Source organism: Clarias gariepinus, chromosome 2 (assembly GCF_024256425.1).
Source record: "Clarias gariepinus isolate MV-2021 ecotype Netherlands chromosome 2, CGAR_prim_01v2, whole genome shotgun sequence".
NCBI classification, from domain to species: domain Eukaryota; kingdom Metazoa; phylum Chordata; class Actinopteri; order Siluriformes; family Clariidae; genus Clarias; species Clarias gariepinus.
This window is the reverse complement of record NC_071101.1, coordinates 39,049,910-39,076,019: the sequence shown is the minus strand read 5'-3', so window position 1 is coordinate 39,076,019 and position 26,110 is coordinate 39,049,910. Positions and strand designations below refer to the sequence as shown.

At 38.7% G+C, this 26,110-nt stretch overlaps 1 protein-coding gene across 1 annotated transcript in view; it reads right to left on the bottom strand.

Annotated features, from left to right (window-relative positions):
* Positions 1–6,608: 6,608 nt before the first annotated feature.
* Positions 6,609–26,110, bottom strand: part of mettl24 (methyltransferase like 24) — a 32,194-nt gene continuing 12,692 nt past the window's right edge. The window contains exons 3-5 of the mRNA XM_053479595.1: positions 22,609–22,730; positions 17,789–18,014; positions 6,609–8,639 (exon numbers count right to left, since the gene is read on the bottom strand). Coding sequence (XP_053335570.1) covers positions 8,319–8,639; positions 17,789–18,014; positions 22,609–22,730 — 669 coding nt within the window. The 3' untranslated portion in view covers positions 6,609–8,318. The remainder of the gene's footprint in view (positions 8,640–17,788; positions 18,015–22,608; positions 22,731–26,110) is intronic.

The following is a 26,110-nucleotide window of genomic DNA, read 5'->3' as shown; positions in this document are numbered from 1 at the left end:
ACACACACACACACACACACACACGCACACACATACACAGTACCTGCATGCACAAAGGGAAACGCTTATCTGCCGGGATTTATTTTTAACTTTTTTGAAAGTAACATGCAGGTTAATTTGTTTTATTTTTACTTAATATTTTGTATTAATTATTTTTATGTATTTATTTTTTTGGGCTGTAAAACAAATACTTTAAGTTTCCATTATTTCTTATGGGAAAATTTAATTTGGTTTACGAGCATTTTGGAATACGAGCCCACTTCCGGAACGAATTATACTCGTAATCCAAGGTTCCACTGTACATTGTTTGATTTTGGTTTGGAGCCATTTAATCCCTTAATCCACGGCACCCTAAGAACACACTGTCAACATCCTGGTGCCAAACAGCACAACACACCTCCAGAGGTCTTGTGGAGTCATACCATGAGCAGTCAGACCTGGCTCACGTGGCACAGGGGAACTTACACAATACTGGGTATAATGTTTTGCATTGTAAAGTTATAACTGATCAATGTATATCTATAGTTACATTACAACAGTGAACATACCTGACCTGTTTGAGTCATTGTTTTTAGAAGGGAGAAGGAATATCCAAGGACTGTTAACAAAAAACTGATGTGTTGGAAGAAGGTTGAGTTTAAATCAATCTGTGAAGCTACATCATTGTTCCTTAACAAGTGCCTTAGGTAATTCAGAGACAGATTCTTTCCATGCCTTTTGGCCATAGCTTTCAGGATTCTTGCTGTGATTTCACACTGGACTTCATCAGAGGATGATGCTTTAAGGCCTTGAATCTCACACTCCTCTGACAGCTTTATCAGGAGCTTTTCAGTATTGTTCCAAACTTGTTTAATTTCGTTAGCTGACATCATTGCATTTTTCATCACTTCACAGGACTTCCACTTCTTCACAATTTTGTCTGAAAGCGTCTTCATGCTACTTATTCCCACCGTACCTAATCCGAGTAGCAAAAGCGGAAGTGAAGGCAGACCTGCCAGGAAAAGCCCACAAATTCCTCCAATGACCAGGCCAGAGGAAACGGACACATTTAGTGTGTTATATTTCAACTGACGTTTTCTCTTGATCTCTGTTATCTCCTCCAGCTCAGCTGCCAGGTCCTTGAGATGTTCTGCACATTTCTCCTGCTGATCAATCCAACGAAATAGCTCACCACACAGTTCATCAGCCTTATTCATTGTATCCATGACAGAACAGCAAAAAAAAAATCAGGAACTGAAATTAGAAAATGGAGTTTTGGTTTTATGTCATGAAAAATAACTTAATCTCAAACCAAAAATATAAGATGGTTTTAACAGTTCATTAAAGTAACTTATATCATCATTAGCATCATCATTGCTTTAGTACTGTGTGCACCCTTATAAACACTTTTAAACAGACTAAAGAGTGAAGAGAAACATACCAGAAGCAGGACACACACACACACACACACACACACACACAGAGAGCTCATTTTAACAATGCTCAAGTATTTAAAGTGTTATCTTATGTAATAAGATATTTTATCTTAACTGATTATTTATAATCTTTACCTGACAAAACCAGACCATTAGTTTTAACTAATAAAAATGCAACATACTTACATAGACACCAAGATTGTAACAAGGTTCCAAAGAGGAGCAAACTAATTTAGTTTCGCTTTTAAGACCCTTTTATAACTTTGTGGTTGTGGGTTGTGCCGAAGAAGCAGTTTTTGTCTGGCTCCCTCAATGGACCTCTTACAGCTGGCCTTCCAATAGAAATGGACCTCTGTCATTGGTTGAAATTGCACATCATTATTTTCTTGACATTTGTATCTTAAGCGAGCAGTGTACAAAATGTCAGTGGTGAATTCCTTATTAGTTTTCTGACAGTAACTGACAGGCTTTCTCAGTGTTATGAAAGTAAAAGTATAGAGTTTAGTCTGGGGTCCGGAGATAAAGCACAGGATCGTGCGGTGGAGTTATAGTGAGTGGCAATCGGGTGGGACGATGTTATGCACCCTAGAGACTTTAAATGCGAGACTGGAATGCCGCCCCTTTGATCTCTGTGATGAGCCCGTCTTTGCATCCCGGCTAGAGGAAAAGAACGCCAAGAGGACTGCGTTAAGGCCCCTGATACCAGCCAGGAAAGCAGATCAGCCAATGGACATTGAGGAAAAACTATTGCCTGTGGCAGCGCCGAGCTGGGAGGGGCCGGTCTTGGCTCGTGTCTGCGAGAGAGACAACAGAAAGGGGAAAAGGTGCTTTAAGTGACTTTGCAATGGTTGTTGGTGCCAGATGGGTGCTATTTCTGAAACTGCTGATCTACTTCTATTTTCATACATAACAAGAGGAAACACATAACCATAAGGGGTAATATCCAGTGCGCAGCAGGTCACTGGGAGAAAATGCCTTGTTGATGCCAGCGGTCAGAGGAGAATGGCCAGACTGGTTCAACCTGATAGAAAGGCAACAGTAACATCTTGTTACAACTGAGATATGACGAAGAGCATCCAACCTTAAAGACCGGTGCTACAACTGTCAGCTAAGAACAGGAAACTGAGGCTACAATTTTTATGGGTTCAGCAAAATCAAACATTATTAAACAAACATCATCAAGAAGCCCAAGGAATTGCCATTGGAAGTTTAAAGATAAGGTGGCTTGGGTGTGAGGGGTCCAAAGTAATATTCCGAGCCCTTTACCTCGCTCCGGATGTATACAGTTCTTGCAGCGTGGCCAGGGGAATGCCGATAATCCTTTCAGCAGTCCGAACCGTCCTTTGAAATTTTCTGAAGTCTGCTTTCATAGCTGAGCCAAACCAAACAGTTATTGAAGTGCACAGGACGGATTCAATGACGGTGGGTAGAAACGTGTGAGCAGCTGCTGTGGCAGGTTGAACTTCTTCAGAGTCATGATTGTTCAAGTAGATTCCACAAAGGGGCCGATATCCGCCAGAATAGTTCAGATTTGTTCTGTAAATCTGTAAGTTCTGTAAGTTTTTCCAATGGGAGAAGATTACCCACTTGTGCCAAACACATCTTTAAAGTTGGTACATGAGATAATGACCATAAGATCTTATCGTTGCCAGATAAGTAATGAAATTTAATAAACAGTTTAAATCAGAAGGAAGATCTAATGATATTTTACAGTTTAGCAGGTATATAGTTGGAGACAGTGAATTTTCTAGCCAGTATTTTCTCAACCAGATCATGCACTTCATACCAAAAAGTTTTAATTTTCTTACACTCCCAAAATAAATGCTTCAATGTTTCTGTTTCTGAATTACATTTAAAACACAGCTGAGATACATTTTAATACATTGTGTGTAGACGCACAGGGGTGAGATATGTTCTTTATATGAATTTCAAGTTTTGCTCATGCACAGAAATTGAAGTTGATTTGTGAAAAACCTCCTCACATATAGAGAGCCATTCATCATCAGTGAATGATCGGCCCATATCCTTTTCCCAAACCTTTCTTAAAGGATTTAAAGGTGAAGAGGTTTCTGATAAAAGGGAACCATACAGATAGGAACCAGCCATACAGATAGGAAATGAACTGGATACTACCAGTTCGTTTCTTTTATACTGCATCACATCCATTATAACCTTCATAGAGTTTAATTCACGGTTCTGTGAAGCATTTGTTTAAAACTCAGGAAACCAGCCCTGGCCACCTCCATGCCTTATACTACCCTTAGTGAAGTTTAGTTTTCCAAAAGCTCTTTTTTTATTATTGTTACATCCCTGACGTATTATATACATATATATTTGTTATATTAATCTTTTTGTTGCCTGCTCTCTTGGGTGTGTTTCCCTCTCTCTGTTTGTACAGCAGGTTTAATTGCCCTCTACCGTGGAGAGGGGTGCTGATCGGAGGATCAGTCAGTGATGTGTGCCTTACTCCCGCCTCCTGTATCTCCATTGGACAAGCACTTTGTGCAACGCCATCCTGCCTGCTGCTTGAGAGACAACTGCTTGGCTTGTTATGGTGTTCTGCTTGTGTATTTTGGACTTATTGTGTATCGACTTTTGCTACCCCTTTCAACCTCAATTTTTGTTATTGCCCTTTGTACATGAATTTGTATACTTTGTAAATATCATCCTATATATAATGCCAAGTAGGTGGTCGACACCCTTTTTGTCCCGTCCCCCCCCCCCCCCCCCCTTCTCCTGGTAAGACTCGATGTATTTTGGTATGTTTTTGTTGTTAGGTTAGGTAGACTCTAGTTTGTGGGTTTGGTTTATTATTTTGGCATTGAAGATATTATCTCGCTACAAAGCACAGTGTCATCTGCAAACATCATAGTCCTTGGAGACTCCTGTCTAACCTCATCTGTCATCCTGTCCATCACCAAAGCAAACAAAAAGGGTCTTAGAGCCGATCCTTGATGCAGACCCACCTCCACCTTGAACTCTTCTGTCACACCTACAGCACATCTCACCACTGTCTTACAGCTCTCATACATGTCCTGCACCACTCTAACATACTTCTCTGCCACTCCAGACTTCCTCATACAATACCACAGCTCCTCTCTCGGCACCCTGTAGTACCCTTTTTCTAAATCTACAAAGACACAATGCAACTCTTTATTACCTCCTCTGTACTTCTCCATCAGCATCCTTAAAGCAAATACTGCATCTGATGTACTCTTTCTGGGCATAAAACCATATTGTTGCTCACAAATGCTCACCTCTGCCCTTAACCTAGCTTCCACTACTCTTTCCCACAGCTTCATTGTATGGCTCATTAGCTTTATGTCTCTGTAAGTCCCACAGCTCTTTGTAAATATTTGTACATTTGTAATATTTGTACGTTTATTTCCCCATTATCTTCTTTCCTTTTCCTAATTTATTTTATTGTCTGTTGCTGCCTGACCCTAGACCAGGAGGTCTATATAACATTTTTCAAATTTTTATTGTTTTTTATTTTTGAGGTTGATGAATTGATTCTCCATCATTACTCTTCTTCTGTACCCATGCCTGTTTATTCTGTTTTAATAGTCAGTGCACTTACTGTATGTCTTTCTAGTAATTATTTTTAATGTCTGAAGCAAATCTTGCATCTTGGTATCTTTTTCTTGATTTCACGTCCTTCATTTTTTTACTTTCAGCAGATCCACTTCTGAATGTCCAGTAGATTTGGCAGGTCAAATAAGTTTAATATTCACACTAGTTGGGGGCTGAGTGGGCAGTTGAATGGAGGACAGGGTTCAGCGCTTTGCTTATTGCATAAGGGAGTAAGTGTCCTGTAGGGGCCACTCTGTCATTTACATTTGTGTTCCTTTACTTATTCATTTAGTGCTTTATACTTATTCATTTTGTGCTATTGCTTCATTCTAGTCAGGGCTGCAATTGATCCAGAGCCTATCCTGGGAACACCAAAAATGGAGAAAAAAAAACACCCAAAATGGGACACCAGTTCATTGTGGGGACACTGTATGCACACACACTCATACAATGTTTTATAATTTAAAGCAGCAAGTAAATGTGCTTAAATGCTTATGGACAGTGGGAGAAAACAGAAAACTGAGCACAAACCCATGCAAACACATGGACAATATACAGAGCTTTAGACAGACATTGCTGCATGGTCAAGATTAAACCAGAAACCCTGGTTGCTGCCCGTGCTTTGTAGTGGCCGAAGATCAGGCTAGACCAGGATAGGGGTAACTGAAAGGGTTTCTAATGAGGGGATCTACTAAGTAAACAATGCATGAAGAGGGCAAGCAATGGTAAAACAGTGGTTAATAAATTGTTTGTATTCTCTGCATGAGTCTAGACACGCTTTCTCTAGCCTGTGGGACATAGTCAAACAGCCTCAAGTTTGTATGAATTGGTAACCACTCGTCATGTGACTCATCACGTGCCGTTTCTTGGGGTGCAACAGCAAGTCAGCCTTCTCTACACAAGTCCCAATGGTTCCGGACAGCCTTATCATAGGAAGGAACATATATCAAGGTAGACTATACAATCTCTTTCTGTTGTATGAAGAACTGGATGAGGCTGGATGAAGTATTGCAGATCCCAACATTCATTATCCCTTATCTTAAAGTAAATGCAATCTTGGCTTCTGGATTCAACTCTACTTGCCAGTATACAATGTGCAAATCCAGGGAGCTATAACAGGAAATCTTTCGAAAAGAATGTCCTTTTGCTGCTGCATTTGTTTCTAAAGAGGACTACAGAGACTCGCCATTGACTCTAATGCTCCAAGAACCCAGACGAATCTGCATGTCTTTGGACTGTGGGAGGAAACCAGAGTACGCGAAGGAAACCCATTAAGCATGGGGAGATCATACAAACTCCATGTACACAGAGGAATTGAACCTGGAACCTGGAGGTGCAAGGCCACAGTGCTAACCACTAAGCCACCATGCTGCAATCTGTGAAACACACATAGTTTTAAACCTTGTAGAAAATACAGTGCAAGTCTTGTAAACCCTCACCCCCAATACACTCAACTGTTCCTCTGAGATTAACACTAAGAACTAAGGCTGTGACCAAAAGTGGTTTTACAAATCAAAACATTTTTTATATTTCTTTACAACTTTGTACAAATCTATGATTCTTTTTCTTAACAGATTTATGAGTCAGATTTATGCAGAATGGATTTTTTTTTTTTTCAGTTTTTAAGCTCTACTTATCAAAAGTATGGGACAAAATTAGTACATGTGAAAACACAGGGTTTTTTTTAGCAGTCAAATAGTAAGTAATTGAAGTAGAAGTAAGTATCTGAACAGTTATGATTCCAGTTTTGTGACATTATTCCAAAATGCTGAAACCAAATGGCTTCCTTAAGTTATGTTTCTCAAGACTCCAGTTGATAGTTTGTTCTCTTTTTCTATCTGAACCATTCTGTCTCTTGCAAGCATGCCATCCATTTTTCTATATCTGAGATCTGAAAGCTAACATCAGAATCGAGGCTTAAAAGTCAGAAATTAAAAACATTTTTGTGTTTTGACTGACAGGGACATAGGGAACAAATTTAAATGTTATGCAAATACAAATGATAAAATAAAATCACATAAAAAAGTCCATTTTCGTTTGAGATTAAAAGATTACAAAATGTTGCAAAGTTCATTATACTGTGGAAACATACAGCTTCAGTATAATGTCATGGCCATGCCCTAACAACAGAGTGTCTGCTTATGGAAAACCTCTGAATGAAGTGAAGTTCACACATTTATTACAGAAAAGGCAAACACACCATCCAGTTGCATTCAAGTCATAATATACCTGAGCATTCTGAGACTTTATTACTTATTGTTTCTGGTTAAAGGTTTTATTAATTAGCTTGTAAAACTTGGCAGTAGCTGGGAGGAATATCAAAACCATGAGTAGTACACTATATATTGAGTAAAGTATTTGGCGAAAACTGCAATAACATTGTATTCAAATACATGTACTTTAATATAGAGTTAGTCCCACTTTTGCAGCTATAACAGCTTCCACTCTTCTTGGAAGGCTGTGTTCAAGTTTCTGTAGTGTTTCTGTGGATACTTGTAATCATTCATTTTGTAGAGCATTTATGGGGTCAGTTACTGATGTTGGACGAGAAGGCCTGGCTCACAATCTCCGTTCCAATTTATCACAAAGGTGCTTGATGGGGTTGAGGTCATGGAACTCATCAACCAAACTGAACTCATCAACCAAACTGAACCGAACCCATGGCTTTATAGTCGTTGCTTTGTGCACTGGGGCGCAGTCATGTTGGAATAGAGAAGGACCTTCTCCTTGTTAACAGTTGCCACAAAGTTGGAAGTATAGCATTGATTATATGCTTAAGTATAGATTGCCCTTCACTGGGGATAAGGAGTCTGATTGAAACACTTAAATTCAATAATTAACAGGTTTTGCCAAATACTTTTGTCCATAATGTATCAAATTCCTCTTAGATGTATTGGTAAATTATAACCATTAGAGAATCAATGAAGTGGGAATTTTCCTGTAAAAATGGGGACCATGACTTTTGAATGTAGAAGTAAGTCTAATCAGATGAAATCCACATTTGAGGTTTTTATAAATCTGCTTCAGCTTGGCGAAGTACAGTTGTTTTTCCATTTCTTGCAATGATTGTATCGAGTACATTGTGTTGATCCACTACACTTCAGTTTATCCCTGGCTTGAGTCTCGTGTTTCTACTCCTGAAGATACACAATCTTGCAAATGAGATTGTTGCAGGGGACAACACACATCTTGCTGCTCACAATAAATTGACTCTAAGTACAATAGTTTTCCCTGCAGATTGCAATCTTTGAATAACTCCTCTATACAGCCGCTCTCCAAAATAAAATCTCTGCTGTACTCTATTTTTCTAACTTTCAGTCCGGATGAGTCTTACCGTGCCAAATAGCACTCATTGACCCATCCCAGTATGTAAGTGCTGCTTGCATTGTGTATGTTCTTTTGAAGGAAGAGCTGTGGCTTTGCTGGGTCTTTGTAACTGTGGTAGAGGCGGAAGTGTGTATTCTCCATCTCCTTCAGCAGACTAAACCAGTAGCGCACTACGGAGGACTCGTCGCCGCTCACTTCGAACCCGGCCCAGTGTAGGTGAACCTCGAGGATCAAGAGACCCACAGAGGGTAAAACGTTTTCCAAAATCAGATTCTCCAAGATTTTCCATTCGGCACTTTCCATGTCCACTTTCAGCACGTCTAGCTACAAGAGAGAAAGACAGAAAACAAGTGTTTATCAGTTCATTTGTGGGACAAAGAATGTCTCGGTAGTACCCAGATGTTGTGTAGTAACTCACTCACTCATTCTCTATACCACTTATCCTGTACAAGGTCATAGGAGGCTTGGAGGCTAATCTCAAGGGGCTTAGGGCACTAGGCAGGGTACACCCTGCATGGGGTGCCAGTCCATCACTGCACAAGCATGCACACTACAGACAATTCTGGAAATTCCAAATTATTAGCCTAATTTGCATGTCTTTGATCTGTGGTGGCAAACAGAGAGAACCCACTGAGGAGGAGGAAGCACAAGGAGAACATGCAAACTCCACACACCCACACCCTACACCACCTTGCCACCTTGTGGCTGTACAGTGTGTCCTACACAAATAAATCTCCCAATCCAATAGGAATAGAATTGACACAGTATTTATAGACAGAATAGCCAGCATGCGAACAAATTAAACACATACATCAATTAATATTCAGATGAAGCATCATTTACTTACTCACTAACTCATTGTCTAAACCACTTTATCCTGTTTACAGGGTCGCAGAGGGCCTGGAGCCTATCCCAGGAGCCTTAGGGCACGAGACAATGTACACCCTGGATGGGGTACCAATCCATCACATGGCACACACCAAAATTGTGGCAAAGTGCACATTCACCCCCTAGTTTTCCTAAAAACAGTGTCAAAGACCAAGTTACCGAGGATGTTGCTGAATCAAATATACTGTATTGCTGTCTACGAAAAAAAAAAGGTAATAACAGGAAAGAACATAAAGTAGGACAGCCAGTGAAGGAGAGTAGAGCAAAAAGACACTGAAGTCTGTAGAGTGTACTGTATGTGGCCTGAATTGGAGGCAAGGCAGGTTTTAAGCTTGTAATGATCTGTATAGGATAAAAATGCTTTTCTATAATGACATGAAGATTATAAAGAGAATGAATATAATATGACAGAGGTTGGCAACAAAGACAGGTTGTTTTATTCTTAATACATTGTATATAGATTTAATACACATGATTTTTTTTCCTGGTGGTACCTAATCACCCACCAGAGCACTAACATTACCTGTTGAGCTAAATCACTATGTCTGTGGTTATGTGCTCGGTACAGGATGCCAGGTCCCAGCTTTTCCCACAGAATTGGACTATATCTGAACTGCTAATTAAATGAATATTACACAAAACTGATTACACAGCTATGCAACTGTACATGTGTGCATCTGACTGTGCCATCCCACAGCTTAAGTCAATGCCAGTGCACATGTTGGTTGGTTGCTGATGATGACATATACATTGGCCATGGTTCGTAAGTTTCAAACCCTGCTGCATTAATTGTTACATAAGGCGCTAACCTTCATCGTATTTGAGAGTACCCTGCTATCAAGTTTGTCTGTTTTTTTTGTGATCAAATGAAATGCTTTTCTACCATTTCTAAGAAACCCTTTTGCACCAAAGCCATTCACCTTTGTTGTTTTATTGTTCATAACCAAAAGTTATGGCATTCTGCACTCTCTTATAGCCAGAGGTCTTATTTTACTTAAATAGCAACCTGCTACTCATCCATGTCATTGTTGTTGGTTAGATAATGTAGTCTGTTTTTGCTATTTGGAGAAAATTACAAACTCACTAATCTTAAAATTCTAAAGAGTTTCGAAGGTTCCGGAACAGTGGCTTAGCAGTTAGCACTGTCGCCTTGCTCCTTCAGGGTCCAGGTTTGATTCTTGTTCTCCCAATGCTTTGTGGGTTCCTTCAGGTGCTCCAGTTTCCTCTCACAGTCCAAAGACATGTACATTAGGCTAATTGGCAGAGGTGGAAAGAGTAATAAACTTTTGTACTCAAGTAAAAGTACTGTCACTTCAGTGAAATTTTACTGAAGTTCAAGTAAAGTTACCATTATAAAAATCTACTCAGGTAAAAGTAAAAAGTAGTTTATAAAAATTTTACTCAGAGTAAAAGTTACTTTTTTAACAGCGAGGATGGGATGAGGCGTTCTAGTGTAGTTCAAAAAAGACAAGCGGATAGAAGTTACAAACTAGTTGTTTTTAATTGAAGGAATTGAGCGATTCTTTCTCAGTGACTCTTTTACTCCAAGTCCTTCGTTCTTTTGTCACATGGCTCCCATAGACGCTATGCAGTGCAGTACACAGGAAACAGAATTGAACGGTTCTCAATGAGTTCTCAAGTCCCGAGTCGCTCGTTCCTTTGTCACGTGACTCCCATAGACACTATGTGGTACAATAGATTCAAAAGAATGAATCACTCAGACCAGAAGATATGAGAGGTGATCTACTCATTCTGTTTATTATAATATGTCCGTAGCTGCATTGTAATATTTTTATTACTGGAACTATAGCTTAAATGTGTGTATGTAGACGTGTTGGAGGTCTGTTTATTAAAAAAGGTTACATTTTATTTTGTTTCTGATCAAAAGGGGAAAAAATTTAATAAACCACTCAAAAAAAGGATTCGTTCATTTTGATGAACGAGATTTAAAGAACCGAGTCCCTTAAATGATTCAAACTTTTCATCACTAAAATGTAATTCAGTACTTTCCACCTCTGCTAATTGGTGTTCCCAAATTACCCTTAGTGTGTGAATGAGTGTGTGGTTTTGTGTATGTTTGTGTGCCCTAAGTCTCCTGGGATACGCTTCAGCCCCCAGCAACCCTGTATACACAATAAGGCGCTTTAGAAGGTGAGTGAATAAGTGAGTGAATGAGAACCTCTAAGTTGTTCATTAGTTTTACTCCATAATGGACTTTAAAAATAAGTGGATGGAATCTGAAAAACCATAAACAAGTAGCGTGGTGTAAGTCATGAATGAAGTCATCAAAGAGACAATGTTGGTGTAAAATAAGTAAGTATAAGACACATGAAAAGATAACTCAGTAGCTATGTTTACAGGAACAATATTTCTTCAATCTAATTAAAAAGCCTTCCATTAGAGATTTCATCTCAATTTTTAACATCCAAGTGTATTTAAAGCATTTAACCAGTATATTGTTATGTGGGGTTGTGGCACAATATGGCACCACCGAATATGTTGTTGTTATGAGTGGGAGCCCCAACGCAAGAATTAGAGGGGAGCGTTGAGACATGGGGTGATTATGTGTACTTTGGCGGGGATTAATCAATTAGTGCAAGCACCTCACATTGCTAAGAAAAAAATAGCTTATTTATTTATTTATTTATTTATTTATTCTTCTCCAGACCTTTTTCTTTATCTTTAGCGAGATACATTGTTTATCTTTCAGGCATCTTTTCAGTATTTTCTTTTCTTAATCTTTTCAGTTTTCTCCATTCTCTTTTCTTTCTCCTCTCTATCTTTTCACGTCTCTTTTCCGTTTTCTCTATACCAGAGCACCGCTCTCGAACCTGGTGCTATTTAATGTTCGCACATAGTGTGCTGGTTTCTGGGGGTTTAAATAACCTGCTGGACAGGTGTAGCGCATCTTCTCTGATTGGCAACATGGCGGGGTTGCCTAGCAACCATGGCCGCCAGCTGCTCTGCCTGCCTAAAAAGCAGTTGTCTGCAGATTTGCCCTTCACGCGGGTGGCCGTGTTACATCTATAACGGCTTCTGTTTACTGTGTGGTTAGGTTAGGCTCCCTATCCTTTCTGATAAATTCCACCTCCTGAGTTATGATTTGATTATGAGAATTCAGTTTCATTCAATATTACCCCCACATTGTGCAAACATGCACAGAAAGAGAATATGCATTATGACAGAGAATAAATAATCAAATCATGTGCTAACATGGCTAATATTTACTTATTGGTTACTGAAAGGTTTATCAAAGGTTTACACCCAACGTCTCATTCCTATTGAAAATTCATACCGGATCAGGTCAGACTGTTCCGATCGAGATGCTTACATGATGCGGTTTTATTCCGATTACGCAATTTCTCCCATTACTACTGGAATATTAGACACCTTGTGTTGTAAGGGAAAACCATAAGAGCAGTTCATTCAATCTTTAAAAATCTACCAGTTAGAGTCAGGTTTAGTGCTTGTACAATGTTGGGAATACTAAAGAATAAAACCATGCACTGGACATTTGATCATCACTGTATAGTCTGAAAATGCTAAGGAGATTTTAATAGTACTGATAAAGCAAAAAGTCAGAAAAAGCCTTTTCCAATCTCAGATAGATTAACTTCAGCTGCTATTCTCACTATCCCCGACTCGTCCCTTCAATGTAATAATGAGACTCCAGACATTCTTTAATACAACGTAAAGCTTTTGGAAGCTTCCTGAATGAGCTGCTTTCCCAGTATGAATCTACCCACAGTATATCCCTCATACTTCCTCTACCTGCCCAAGAAAGACAAATCAATCATCCCTTCTTACGAGGCATTAACTTCGGTAATGCTGCGGAATAATGCATGGCCTGTATGCTCTTCTCTTCAGGGCATTGTATTCAATTTGCCGAGATTACACTGTTGCGCATGCGGTGAGAAACAGGAGTGTAGAGACTGATTGATGTATGACAGCATGTAAAAAGCTTATGATACTGTGCATACATCACTGTAGCATTTACCCCTTTGATAAAAGAGGGCACGAAATCGTTCCTTCTGTCAGAAATGTTTTGAGAAGAGATTTGGAAGGATGACTGGTATATTTCCTTAAGTCTCAGACCTTTAATAACACAAAAGTCACCTCCTGTAAAACTGAATCCAGTGAGCAGTTCTCTGACCTTGTTGATGCCAGAGGTCAGAGGTGAATGACCTCATAAGCAGGTGGGCTACAGCAGCCGAAGACCACATCAGGTGCCACATCTGTCGTCTAAAACCAGGAAACTGAGGGTACAGTACAAATGAACTTACCAAAAAACTGGGCTAGTCTGATGAGTCTCGATTTCTGCTGAGTCATTCCGATTGTAAAAGTACAATAAAAGTAGTAAAAGATAAGTTGATGTTGCTTTCAGCTCACCCTATATAAGAATACATGATAAGAAAATTAATTCCTCATTCTTCATTCATTCCTCGTCTCTCCTCGAAACTAAGATGCTGTTTCCTCTTACTTTCCTGCAACTACATCTGAAATGTTTTTCATTTATTTATTTCCTTCTCACTGTGCACACGTACTGTAACTCAATAATCAATACCACCTTTACCACAAAAATAATAAAATAAAGTGAGGTGCCAAGGTTACTTTCCTTTTTTACTTAAAATCCTTCAGCAGCTGCCAGTTCAGAACCTTTGCGCTCATTGGTCTAAAGTTTTTAAGTATATCATCTTTTCAAACTATGTCAAGGTGTACATATTTAACATATTTTAAACACGTGCCAAAAAAAACTGTATCTCTCCACTAATCTGAAAGAGGGAAAAAAAAACGCTTTTGTAAACTATTTCAGTGTCTTGTTCAATATGTTGGCTGTCCTTATTTTAGAAAGCTTGCAATATGAGGAATGTACTGAGTGATGAGCAATGTGCTGTACCTGGACACAGTGCTTGCGATACAATCTATAGAGGTAATTGTATTACATTCAATGTACACAGCAGTGGCTCATAGGCAGAGATTTGAGTTGAGCAGGATGACATTAATAATGACATTGGAACCTCAAAGAAAACTGACTATCATATATTTTTTAGTTTAGAGTATGTATTTCGAGTTATTTTTGCACATCCATTTGTTAAACATCAAGTATCTTATTATCATATTTGGTCACGTCAAGTAATTTTCAGTCCAAATGTTTCCCAAAAAGCACACCAAAGACCAGAAAATATAAGTCACTTGAGTAGACAAAACATTTGACTATTCTTCTTGTTGTCTGGTGCACACGTATTTCTAATGTATAGACATACATGTCTCTTTCATTCCCTATCCCAATCTTTTTAATATTCCAAAAGCAATCTTAGGAGTAAGATATTATTATTATTTATATCAATCCATTCATCTAGGAACCTCTTCAGTTCAACTAGGGACCGTGGAGGCCAGTGGTGACCACTGTATTTATTCCGACCGTAGTAGGACCTCTGGTCAACATTTACATGTGCATTCACACACTACAGGCAATTTAGGCAACACCAGTCAGCCTAATCTGCATGTCTTTAAAATGTGGGAGGAAAGAGAAGAAACCCGGATGAAACCCACCAAGCATGGGAAGAACATGCAAACTCCGGGCCACCATTATTTATATCCACAATATTTATTCTTGTGAAGCTGCATGTGACCATGTCCAATGCTATGTAAATAAAATAAAATTAAACTGAAGTGAATTGAATCTTACAATAGAAGTGATTATGGGCATCACAAGCAATCTGTAAATAGCCTGGACCTACACACTGCCTTTGTTTATAAGTAATTAAATTTTATTGCAATTAATTGCTATTAAACAAGATTTTAATCTGCCTTAACCAACTGTCCTGTTCCCTGCTTCCCCTAGGAAACTATTCCAAAAAGAAAGAATGAGGCAGAGTGATTCCTGCCCCAATAGGCAGTTTCTGCAGTTCCCATTTTGCAAAAAAACAAGCAAAAATTTTTTATTTGCTCATCTACAAAGATGAGTAAATGAATTGAACACGTTCTTATACAGTGGAGCAAAAAAGTATTTAGTCAGCCACTAATTGTTTAAGTTCTCCCACTTAAAAAGACGAGAGACGCCTGTAATTTTTTCATCATCACCTCAACTATAAGAGACAAAATAAGAAACAAAAATCCAGAAAATCACATTGTAGGATTTTTAAGGAATTTATTTGCAAATTATGGTGGAAAATAAATATTTGGTCAATAACAAAATTTCATCTCAATACTTTGTTATATACCCTTTGTTGGCAATGACAGAGGTCAAATGTTTTCTGTAAGTCTTCACAAGGTTTTCACACTGTTGCTGGTATTTTGGCCCATTCCTCCATGCAGATCTCCTCTAGAGCAGTGATGTTTTGGGGCTGTCGCTGGGCAACACAGACTTTCAACTTCCTCCAAAGATTTTCTATGGGGTTAAGATCTGGAGACTGGCTGGACCACTCCAGGACCTTAAAATGCTTCTTATGAAGGCACTCCTTTGTTGCCTGGGCGGTGTGTTTGGGATCATTGTCATGCTGAAAGACCCAGCCACGTTTCATCTTCAATGCCCTTGCTGATGGAAGGAGGTTTTCACTCAAAATCTCACGATACATGGCCCCATTCATTCTTTCCTTTACACAAATCAGCCCCAAAGCATGATGTTTCCACCCCCATGCTTCACAGAAGGCATGATGTTCTTTGGATGCAACTCAGCATTCTTTCTTTCTTTCTTTTTTTTCAAATTTAAATTTCCCATAAGAAATAATGGAAACTCAAATAATTCGTTCTACAGCCCAAAAAAATAAATACATAAAAATAATTAATACAAAATAAAAAAGTAAAAATATAACAAATTAACCTGCACTTTACCTTTGAAAAAAAGGTATGTGTGTGTGCAGAGAGTGTCATTCTGTATCTGTGTGTGAAGCTGAGAGGAGGAGGGGGTGGAAGGGGGGCTGTAAAGGCAAGAAATGTGTGTGTGTGTGTGTGTGTGTGTGTGTGTGTGTGTGTGTGTGTGTGTAATGTGCGTGCACACAACACACATTAACGGAGAGATTGTTGTATCGGATAAATTTGCAAGGAACATCGTTAGTCACACTCGCGCAAGCGCATACTAATGGAATCACTGCTGTAAAGTAAAAAAAACAAATGAACCTCCACTTTACCTTTGAAAAGAATCGCGACAGAGCGGAATTGCTGTGTAAGGCAGAGTGTGTGTGTATGTGTGTGCGAAGCCGGGAGTAGGAGGGTGTGGAGGGGGTTTGTAAAGGCAAGTGTGTGTGTGTGTGTGTGTGTGTGTGTGTGTGTGTGTGTTGCTGTGAGTGAAGCTCTCTGCTCTTTCACGATTCTTTTTAAATGTTTAAGTGCAGGTCCTTTTTTTTGTTACTTTACAGCAGTGATTCCGTTAGTAAGTACACACGCACGTTGTACAAACACACTTAAACACAAAATAAAATATGTTTTACGCACACACACATGGTCACAGTGTTATAGTAAACAGTACACGTGTGCACAGATGTTGATTATACCAGTAAGAGACGAGCACTAAGACCCAGCAGGGGAGACGATTGCCCACCATTCCGCAGCGCAAGAGAGAGAAAAACCGTTGGCTCAGTTGTGATCACGTGACGCTCGGCGTCAAAACAAGAAGCGATGCGCAATGCTCGTTTTTCTAATAAAAAATTATTACACAATCTTTGCTTGTCTTGTGGAATGCTTGTAAACTGCGTTACTTGTAATCCGAGGTTCCACTGTATTTTGGTTTCATCTGACCATATGACATTCTCCCAATCCTCTTCTGGATCATCCAAATGCTCTCGAGCTGCGGCGCAGCATGTTACTGATGGTAGCGTTTGTTACTTTGTAGGTCATTCACTAGGTCGCCCCGTGTGGTTCTGAGATTTTTGCTCACAGTTCTTGTGATCATTTTGACCCCATGGGGTGAGATCTTGCATGGAGCCCCAGATCGAGGGAGATTATCAGTGGTCTTGTACGTCTTTCATTTTCTAATAATTGCCCCCACAGTTGATTTCTTTACACCAAGCTGCTTAACTATTGCAGATTCAGTCTTCCCAGCCTGGTGCAGGTCTACAGTTCTGTTTCTGGTGTCCTTTGACAGCTCTTTGGTCTTGGCCATAATGGAGTTTGGAGTGTGACTGTTTGAGGTTGTGGACAGGTGTCTTTTATACTGATAACAGATGCCATTAATACAGGTAACATGTGGAGGATAGAGGAGCCTCTTAAAGAAGAAGTCACAGGTCTCTTGCTTGTTTGTAGGTGACCAAATACTTATTTTCCACCATAATTTGCAAATAAATTCTTAAATTCTACAATATGATTTTTCCCCTATTTTGTCTCTCATAGTTGAGGTATACCTATGATGAAAATTACAGGCCTCTCTCATCTTCATAAGTGGGAGAACTTGCACAATTGGCGGCTGACTGAATACTTTTTTGCTCCATTGTATTTGTGAAATAGTAACAATATGTCAAAATTAAATAAGGTCATTGATATTTAAATGGAATTTATAATGTGTAAATATAGTGATTTGAATGTTTGAATGTATCAAACCATACCACTATGCATTTTATCGCCACCCTTGTAACAGCATCCCGTATTACCTGTCTGTGCCCATAGTGGTTAAGGACTGCGGAAAGCTTCTTGGTGCTGCTGTGCTGTCTCTCCGTCATGACAGCAGGGTTCGGGTCCCTCCAGTCGATGGAGAGTCGGTGAAGCCACATGTGTGAGTCCTGCAGGTGAGCCTCTCTGATGCTGGGGTCGAAACAGTGAACCTCACAACCTGCCTTAGCTAACACTCTCTCCAACTGCTTATCCTCCCCTCCCAACCTGCAAAGACAGAGGATGAGAATAATTATTATCTCTCTGTCCTTAATGTTGGAGCCCCCTAGTGGTGGTGGTTGGGGGGGGTTACGGGCTGGGAATCCCCCAATAAATGATGTTATGTTAAAATGTCTGTGCAAAAAGTAAAAAAAGCACATGATTGATATTTATTAATTTATAAAAAAAATCTTTTAGTTGGTGTTTGTAGCCTGTGGTAGTTAATTTTAATGAATGTTTTCAAAGCATTAAAAAAAACGTGTGATCTTTGTAATTTCAGTAGACATGAGTGCAGTTTACAGACAACCACAAAAACTTTTTAAAAAGGGTAACAAGATCATTTATGTAAAAGGCACTGGACTCCTACATAAGCTCAGATTTTCAGCAGCTCTGATAAACCTTTTTTTAGCTGCATTCGAGAGTAGCAAGGAAGACAGATTGATCCACTTTGGAAGATAAGCCAAAGTAGGATAACTGCACAATTTGGCAAAAGAGAACGAAAGTTCACTCTGAAAGTGAGGACACGCAGCTGTGCATTGGCAAAAACACTCTCTAACTCCATCCAATCCGCTCTACCTTCAGGTCAATGAGCTTGGGAGTCGTTGAAAAGCAGAACAGAGCTGTAGGGTAACCATGTTCCCCTGCGCAGATATTATCTGGATGTGTACTTGCCCTGAGATGATTTCGGTATGAATTAAACATTAGCTTTGATGATTAAAAAGTTAAAAGACATTAATTTCCCCATTGCTGTTTTACGAGCTGCCTCAATGTGGATTACATGGAATGTTTTGTTTCCTAGCTTTCTAACCCGATTTCATGTAAACTGGATGGGCGATGTAGCGATCATTGCCAAAATGTGCTGGATTTCTTACAGATAATGTAACAAAAAAAATATATTATTATTCCCCTGCTCGTTTCTTGTAATATTTATCTCATGAGGAGACACTGATCACTTGGATGAAGCACAAGATTCACAAATTAGTGCATGAGAAATATGCAATAACACATCTGGAATTTTCTTTGAATCTGTAAAAGTTGTACAGTACAAATAAAAATGGAATCTTATGAGAAACATTAAAGCATGATGTGAGATCATTTTGGATTCTGTGGCGCATCCAGACAGATTAAATATGACGTGTGATATATATCTCCCTTGTAAATCTCAAGTGCTTCAATTTTAGCAAGCAGCACTTGCATTTACAACTCGCAGCTTCCAACACCCACAGTTTTTTAGGTCATCGCTTGTACTGTGGAGTCTCTAACAAGGCAAATGGTACAGGAGATCAGAGGGGAGATAAAGTGACAAAAACACACCTCCGGAGATCTCTGTAGCACACTGGATTGTGTTAACAAGTTATATTTATACACTACATTACCCAAAATATGTGGACATTGGAAGCACACGATTGTATATGATTGTGGACTGTTTCAGCATGACAATGCCCTTGGGCAATAAGTGAAATGGTGTGTTGAAGTTAGTGGGTAAGAACTCAAGGCCTCCTCAGCAGAGATCAGGTTGTCATCATTTTTGCATGCATAAGCTCAAATCTCCACAGCTACACTGCAAAATCTGGCCAAACAGCCTCATACGCAGCAGGCTGTAGGTGCTCTGGTGCCTTTCTATCATCGCCAGCTTTAACAATCTTTAGCAGTTTGTGCTACATTGATTTTTCGGCGGGATTGGACCGGACAGGCTGGCCTTTGCCCCCTGCGTGAATAAATGGGTGCTCATTATCCTGTCGTCAGTTTCATGTTACAGTGATGAGCCAGAACATTAACAAAACTGCCAGGTAAATTGAATTCCATTGACTATCAATGTTATTGACTATGCACACATGTCCCTCCTACTGTATAACAGATAGCAGCATCTTTGCAAGGTATTGACCATATGCATGCACCATAATATATCCTGTTCTGAGGGGATGAAGATGATTTTTCTAATTAACACTGGCGTTTTGATGACAGTGGTGATAAAGAAGAAGAAGAATGCTAACTTTAACATGTAATTATTGAACATAATAATTATTTGTTTTAATAATAAAATAAAGTCATTTAGTCACTGAACTCCTTAATATAATTTATTTTATAATAAAAAAAATCTTAACTGTATTACGTTCATTTGTGTTTGTGTACGAGTGTCTATGCAGGCACGTAAATTTTTGCAGATCATCCTTAGGGAGCAGCACTGTGCACCTCGAACCCTCCCACTTTTGTTCTTATCAAATCAATATTGTTTTTAAATATTTAGGCTCATGTGATTGGACCATTCTCATTGAGTCTCATTAACGGTCAGCAGATTGTTAGTTAATGTATTGAAAAGTAATTGACGTGGAAGCCAGCTAAATACGAGAGGAAATTCTGTAATTTCTGTGCTAAAGTACCCCTTCGCAAGGCGATCGGACAAAGAAAGAAATAAAAGTTAAAGAGCTTGGACCAGATTGACCTGATCTCCTAATTAAGTAGCAGTCAAGTGATCGCGGCCGAGCTTGCACTTTATGCTTTTCCAGCACTTCTTATGGCTATTTACAGGCAATTATTAAAAGTAACAATTTTAATTTTGTTTGCGCCCCCGCCCCCCCAAAAAATCTTTGTACCAGCCACTGACTATAAACCTTGTTGGGAGAACAAGCATGCATCTGCGAGCAATTTGCCTCTGGCACATAAAAAAATATGCATATAATTTGTACATAGAAAGAAGAGGAATCTTGATATAACTTGATATAATGCCAAAGCACACCACTTTGGACCCAGACATTGGCTTAGACAAGTAATCCTTTTAAATCTAGTTAGTCGTTCAAGGTTAATTAAGATGGGAGTTTTAATTAGATCTGAAATTTATCAAGGAGGCTTTAACCATTTTTTTGTTGCTCCCATAAATCAGATAAATGTTTTCATTTTATAATAACATATTATAATAACATGGATGGTATCACGCCTCCAGGATCCCTAATTCAATCCCGAACTTGGGTTATACCTACTGAGGTTGGTGAATAAAATAAATCACCCAGGGTAGTCTAAAAACCCTGGAAAAGGTTCCTGAAAGTGAGTAAACTGTACCTTGATTTGGTAAATTTCAAACTGTGCCATTTGCTTCCAGTCCTTTAAGGTGATTTAGTTATTAAAGCCCTGTTTATTTGACCTCGAACGCTTGTTATGTTTAAACAAATTACCTTTTATAATTAGGTTTAGAAATGATATTACTACACACATAATATTATTTAAACCCTTCCTCTAAATGTGTAAAAACCTTTGAAGAATACCTATGAAGTACGGTTACCATGGGAAAAACAAACACTCTTTCATACAGATGTTCCTGAGTTTGCCTTAATTTAAGTAAGAGCCAATTATTTGGGTTATTACCATACAGCTGGGCGCATACTGAGAGAGAGAGAGAGTAAGAGCGAGGGCTTATGCTATAATGTGCTGACTCAGTTAAGGGGATTCGATTGAATGCAGATGAAGAAAAGTGTGTGTGGGTGTGTGGAGACCAAATGTGTGGAGGTGTGTGGGGGCCAGGGGTAGCTCAGTGGTTAAGGCATTGGACTATGGTTCAGAAGATCCCAGGTTCAAACCCCACAACCACCAAGTTGCGACTGTCGGGCCCTTGAGCAAGGCCCTTAACACTCAACTGCTCAGATGTGTAATGAGATTAAAAAAAAAAAAAATGTAAGTCGCTCTGGATAAGAGCGTCTGCCAAATGCCTAAATGTAAATGTAAATAAAGGAATACCTGACAGCTTCGGACTTACATTGTGCACTGAGTAAGCAAAACAAATTCCTATCCAAAATATTATGAGCATTATTAGGTTGTGTTCACATTGCCAGTCTGATGTGAGACAGATCCAATTTTTTACCCTAATGGGGCACAGATTAGATTTTTTAATGGTTGTTTTTATGATCTGATTCCCGTTTGTACGTATGGGGTCCTAGGTTATCTAATATATATATATATATACAGTGGAACCTCGGATTACGTAATGTGGTTTACGAGCAACGATTTTTTATAATTTTTGACTTAAAAAAAGAGCATTGTCTTAGTTTACAAGCACCGAGTATCATGTTTCACGATATATATATATATATATATATATATATCCTAGATTAGATAACTTAATAATGCTCATAATATTTGGATAGGAATTTGTTTTGCTTACTCAGTGCACTTAATCAATACTATTCCTATAATGTAAGTCCGAAGCTGTCAGGTATTCTATATATATATAGTTGCATGACCATAAATATATATCTAAAATACATGGTCATGCAACTTGAATGAGAATGGTCAGATTGGAATACATGTGACTTTTTGCCTTTGTGTATGTGTAGGGCGCTGATGTCATCACAGAAAGTATTCACACCCCTTTCCCCTTGTCATTGTATATTGCAGCTTGATACTACAGTTGTTTTTTCCTTATTGATCTCCACCCAGTACCCCATAATAACAAAGTAAAAACAGAATTTCTGTCAATTTATTAGAAAGGAAACAAATTAAATAATCATATACGTATTTATACCCTTGACTCACTACTTCATTGAAGCACCTTAGCCAGCAATAACATTGTGTGAGAACTCAAAGAGAACAATGAAAAGAGAGTGAAACTCACCCAAGCGAGTAGACTCGACAGTGTTTAGAGTTGATGCTTCTTGCCAGGCTGAATCGGTTATCCAAACATAGCGCCCATGATCCCTGAGCTGGCAGGCTGTCTGCGGGATTCCTACAGGATAGCTGTACATCAAAACACACATACACATACATGTATACACAATAATACTCAATTATACATCTGTAACTTCTTTATCTTGTTCAGTGTCATGGTGGATCCGGAGTCTATAGAGAAACATGGTGTGCGAGGCAAGAATACAGATGTAGATGGGATGAACCATGCGCACACACACACACACACACACACTCACTACTCTTATTATATTCGATCAACATGCACATCAGGAGAACATGTGAAATGGTTTACAATCATTCTTTGAAGGTACTGTCGAAAGGTTTGGTTACATTTTCATTCTGCCGTCTTATTTTTATTTAACCTACTTTCATTGCTAAAGAAAAATCCAATCTTACCTTCACCTGGTGTTTTTTTTCTCGCGTTCCTCTCCCAAACCTACATCTTTTGCAGCTTCCTTTTCTCACCTTCACCTCACACATTATAAAACTCGGCTTACAGTATCACCATTCCTCCGCACAATATTGCCTCAGCTGGTGACTCAATAACACTCCCTGGCAATCTCTCTCGCATGGTGATCTAGTGACTGAAGGCCATGGCACACAATTTACAGCCATTTTATGAAGCCAGAGTCAAAGGTTCATCTGGTTTAATAGATTAATGGTAAATTTTTATTTGAAGTGAACAATTAGAGCCGAACCATTCTAGAAAAGAGCTACTCACTTGGATATGTCTGTGTATTTGTTTAATATGTTAAAGTGTTTTGCCCTACATGATTCCCCCTAGTATTCGCTATGGGATGTTTCTTCGTGTATATTGTGTCTTCTTCCTTTTCCTGTTTATTTTTCAGACATTAAAGAAGGATATGTTATTTTTGAGTGCCTCACATAGACTTTGACTTTTCATTATCAGGTGCATGTAATCTAATTGTGATCCCGATGTGGTTTCTTTTGGAGGTTGTGAAAAAGCAAATCTCGCTGTAATGGAGAGAGAAGTTTGAGCCTAATACTGGTTTCCAAGGAGAGGAAAGAGATAAGAGTGTTCATTCATCACCTGCAGCTGCAGTGCACGACACTCACTGCCAAGTTTGTTCTATCTACACTGTGTGTGTGTGTGTCTGTGTGTGAATATGTGAGAGAGAAAGAGAGAAAGAGAGAGAGGGTGGAGCAATTTATAGGCCTGTCATGACTCTTTATAGGCCTGTCATGACATTGTGGTAGGTATTCAGCCCAATTCCTTATCACGCTTTTTATATGTGTGTGTGTGTGTTTGTGTGTGTGTGTGTGTGTGTTTGAGGTGGGTATGTTTTAACGTATGTAAATGCACACCACCACCAAGACAGTTTTGACCTCACTGGGACAATTAAAATGATTTAATGTTATTATTATTATTATTATTATTATTATTATTATTATTAATAATAATAATAATAAGAAGAAGAACCTGATTTACAGTTTGTTTAGTTCTATTTTTCCACTAGTATTAGTTTTCCACGACTTATCCTCAGTTAAACAGGCTGCTTTCCTTCACAACATTCGCACTGTTCACATCCATATTTAATTATCTGCTCATGTACACCCCTTATGGGCTATCCACTAATATTCATTAGTGAAAATTTATTTTCCCTATTTGCACACATTCATTTCATATTATACTCTTTTGATTAGTTATTTTTGTTGTGTTATGGTCGTCTTCCAGGTTTTTTTTTTTTTGTATTTACATAATTGATTATCTGTAATTGCAACTACATGTTTATTGTCGACTACAGCATGTTATTATCCTTGCTACTGGAAATTTTGTTGGGAAATTTCTATCTATCTATCCATCCATCCATTCATCCATCCATCCATCCATCCATCCAATGCATTTGACTGTTCTTGCAATAACGATTCCAGAGCAGCTGACCTTCGTCTCTTAAAATAACAACTGACTGTCGTTCTTAGTTAATTACCTAATGCCATATATGTTATTTAATCCAGTATCGTTCTATAAATCAGAAAATAATTTATAAAACTTGTAATAATTCCAAAATTCCAGGAAATAATTTCAACTCTTGTGTTCAAACTTTTGACAAGTACTGTACTAACATATCTAGTATGATCTAGTATGTACAAATATACCATGTTAGATACTCTTTAAACTGTAGTAGCCACTGAGATGCCCAGTAAGTATCCTGGTCTTCACCAAAGTACACACCATAATACTAGGTGCCATAGGACCCACCCTGTTGTTCTATTACTAAATAAGCCGTTTGAAGTATTACAGTTATACTGTGGTATATTATGGTATATACATAGTACATAGCCATTGTAAGCTATAATATATCCCACAGTAAAATGTGTTATAAGATTTTTTTGTTTGATGGAAGCACTGTTGTTGTACCTTAATTGTAGCGATGTTAGCTGTTTTGCCAATAGCCTAGCTGTTTTTAAAATTTTATTTAAAGTAATTTTTGTTATGAACAGTTGTCCTTATGTAAGAAAGACATTTTATTAAAAATGCACATAAAAATCGACTTGCAAAATATTAAATAATGTAGGGTTTACTTTTTTATTATTAGGGGTATTTCTAGGTATTGCTAGGTTGTACGTTAAATGTTGTGTAAAGAAAAAAAAAAGAAAAATGCATTGACCTTTTGCAGTGTCCTAGCATTTTGGTCTTGTGTCAAATGTTTTTCTTTAAAAGCAGATTATGATTTAAATAATTCCTCATTTGCATGCACATTGGCATAGTGGACTGTGGCTTTGCACCTCCAGGGTCGAGGGTTTGATTCCCAGCTCAGGTCTGTATGCAACTACTGCAAATACTTCCCTTTCTCCAGTAATCCCTCTTTTCAAGATTTGTTTTTCTTTTAGGCATCTTAGCAAAATTCCTTGAATATCCACAAAAGTATTGCGTACTTCCAAAAATAATACCAAATTGGCACAACAGTGGCGTAGGGGTTAGCGCTTTCAACTCGCACCTCTAGGGCTGGGTTTCGATTACCGCCTTGGGTCTGTGGGAGAGTTTGCATGTTCTTTATTTGTTTGATGGGTTCCCTCCGGGTACTTCAGTTTTTTCCCACATTCCAAAGACATGCAGATTAGGATAATTGGCGATCCCAAACTGCCGGTAGTGTGGGTGTACCAGGTGTACAGTGTGTACCCCGTCTCATGGAATAAATTCCTCATCTACAGTTTTATCCCAGTCATATATGCCACATAGACCTTAGCACGGTATATTCTGCACATGTATGAGCTCTGTGCAAATGCAGCTTCTTTTTCAAATGCAACCCTTCTAGTCAAAGCCCACTGTAAGACTCAATTCTGCATCAGTTCCTCTTCTCTCATTGAAGACACTTCTATTAAATCCTTGAGATACAAAGCCAATTCTGGCAATGCACTCAAGTTAGGACCGAGTTTAAAAAGAAGGTTTTATGTTCTTTATTCAT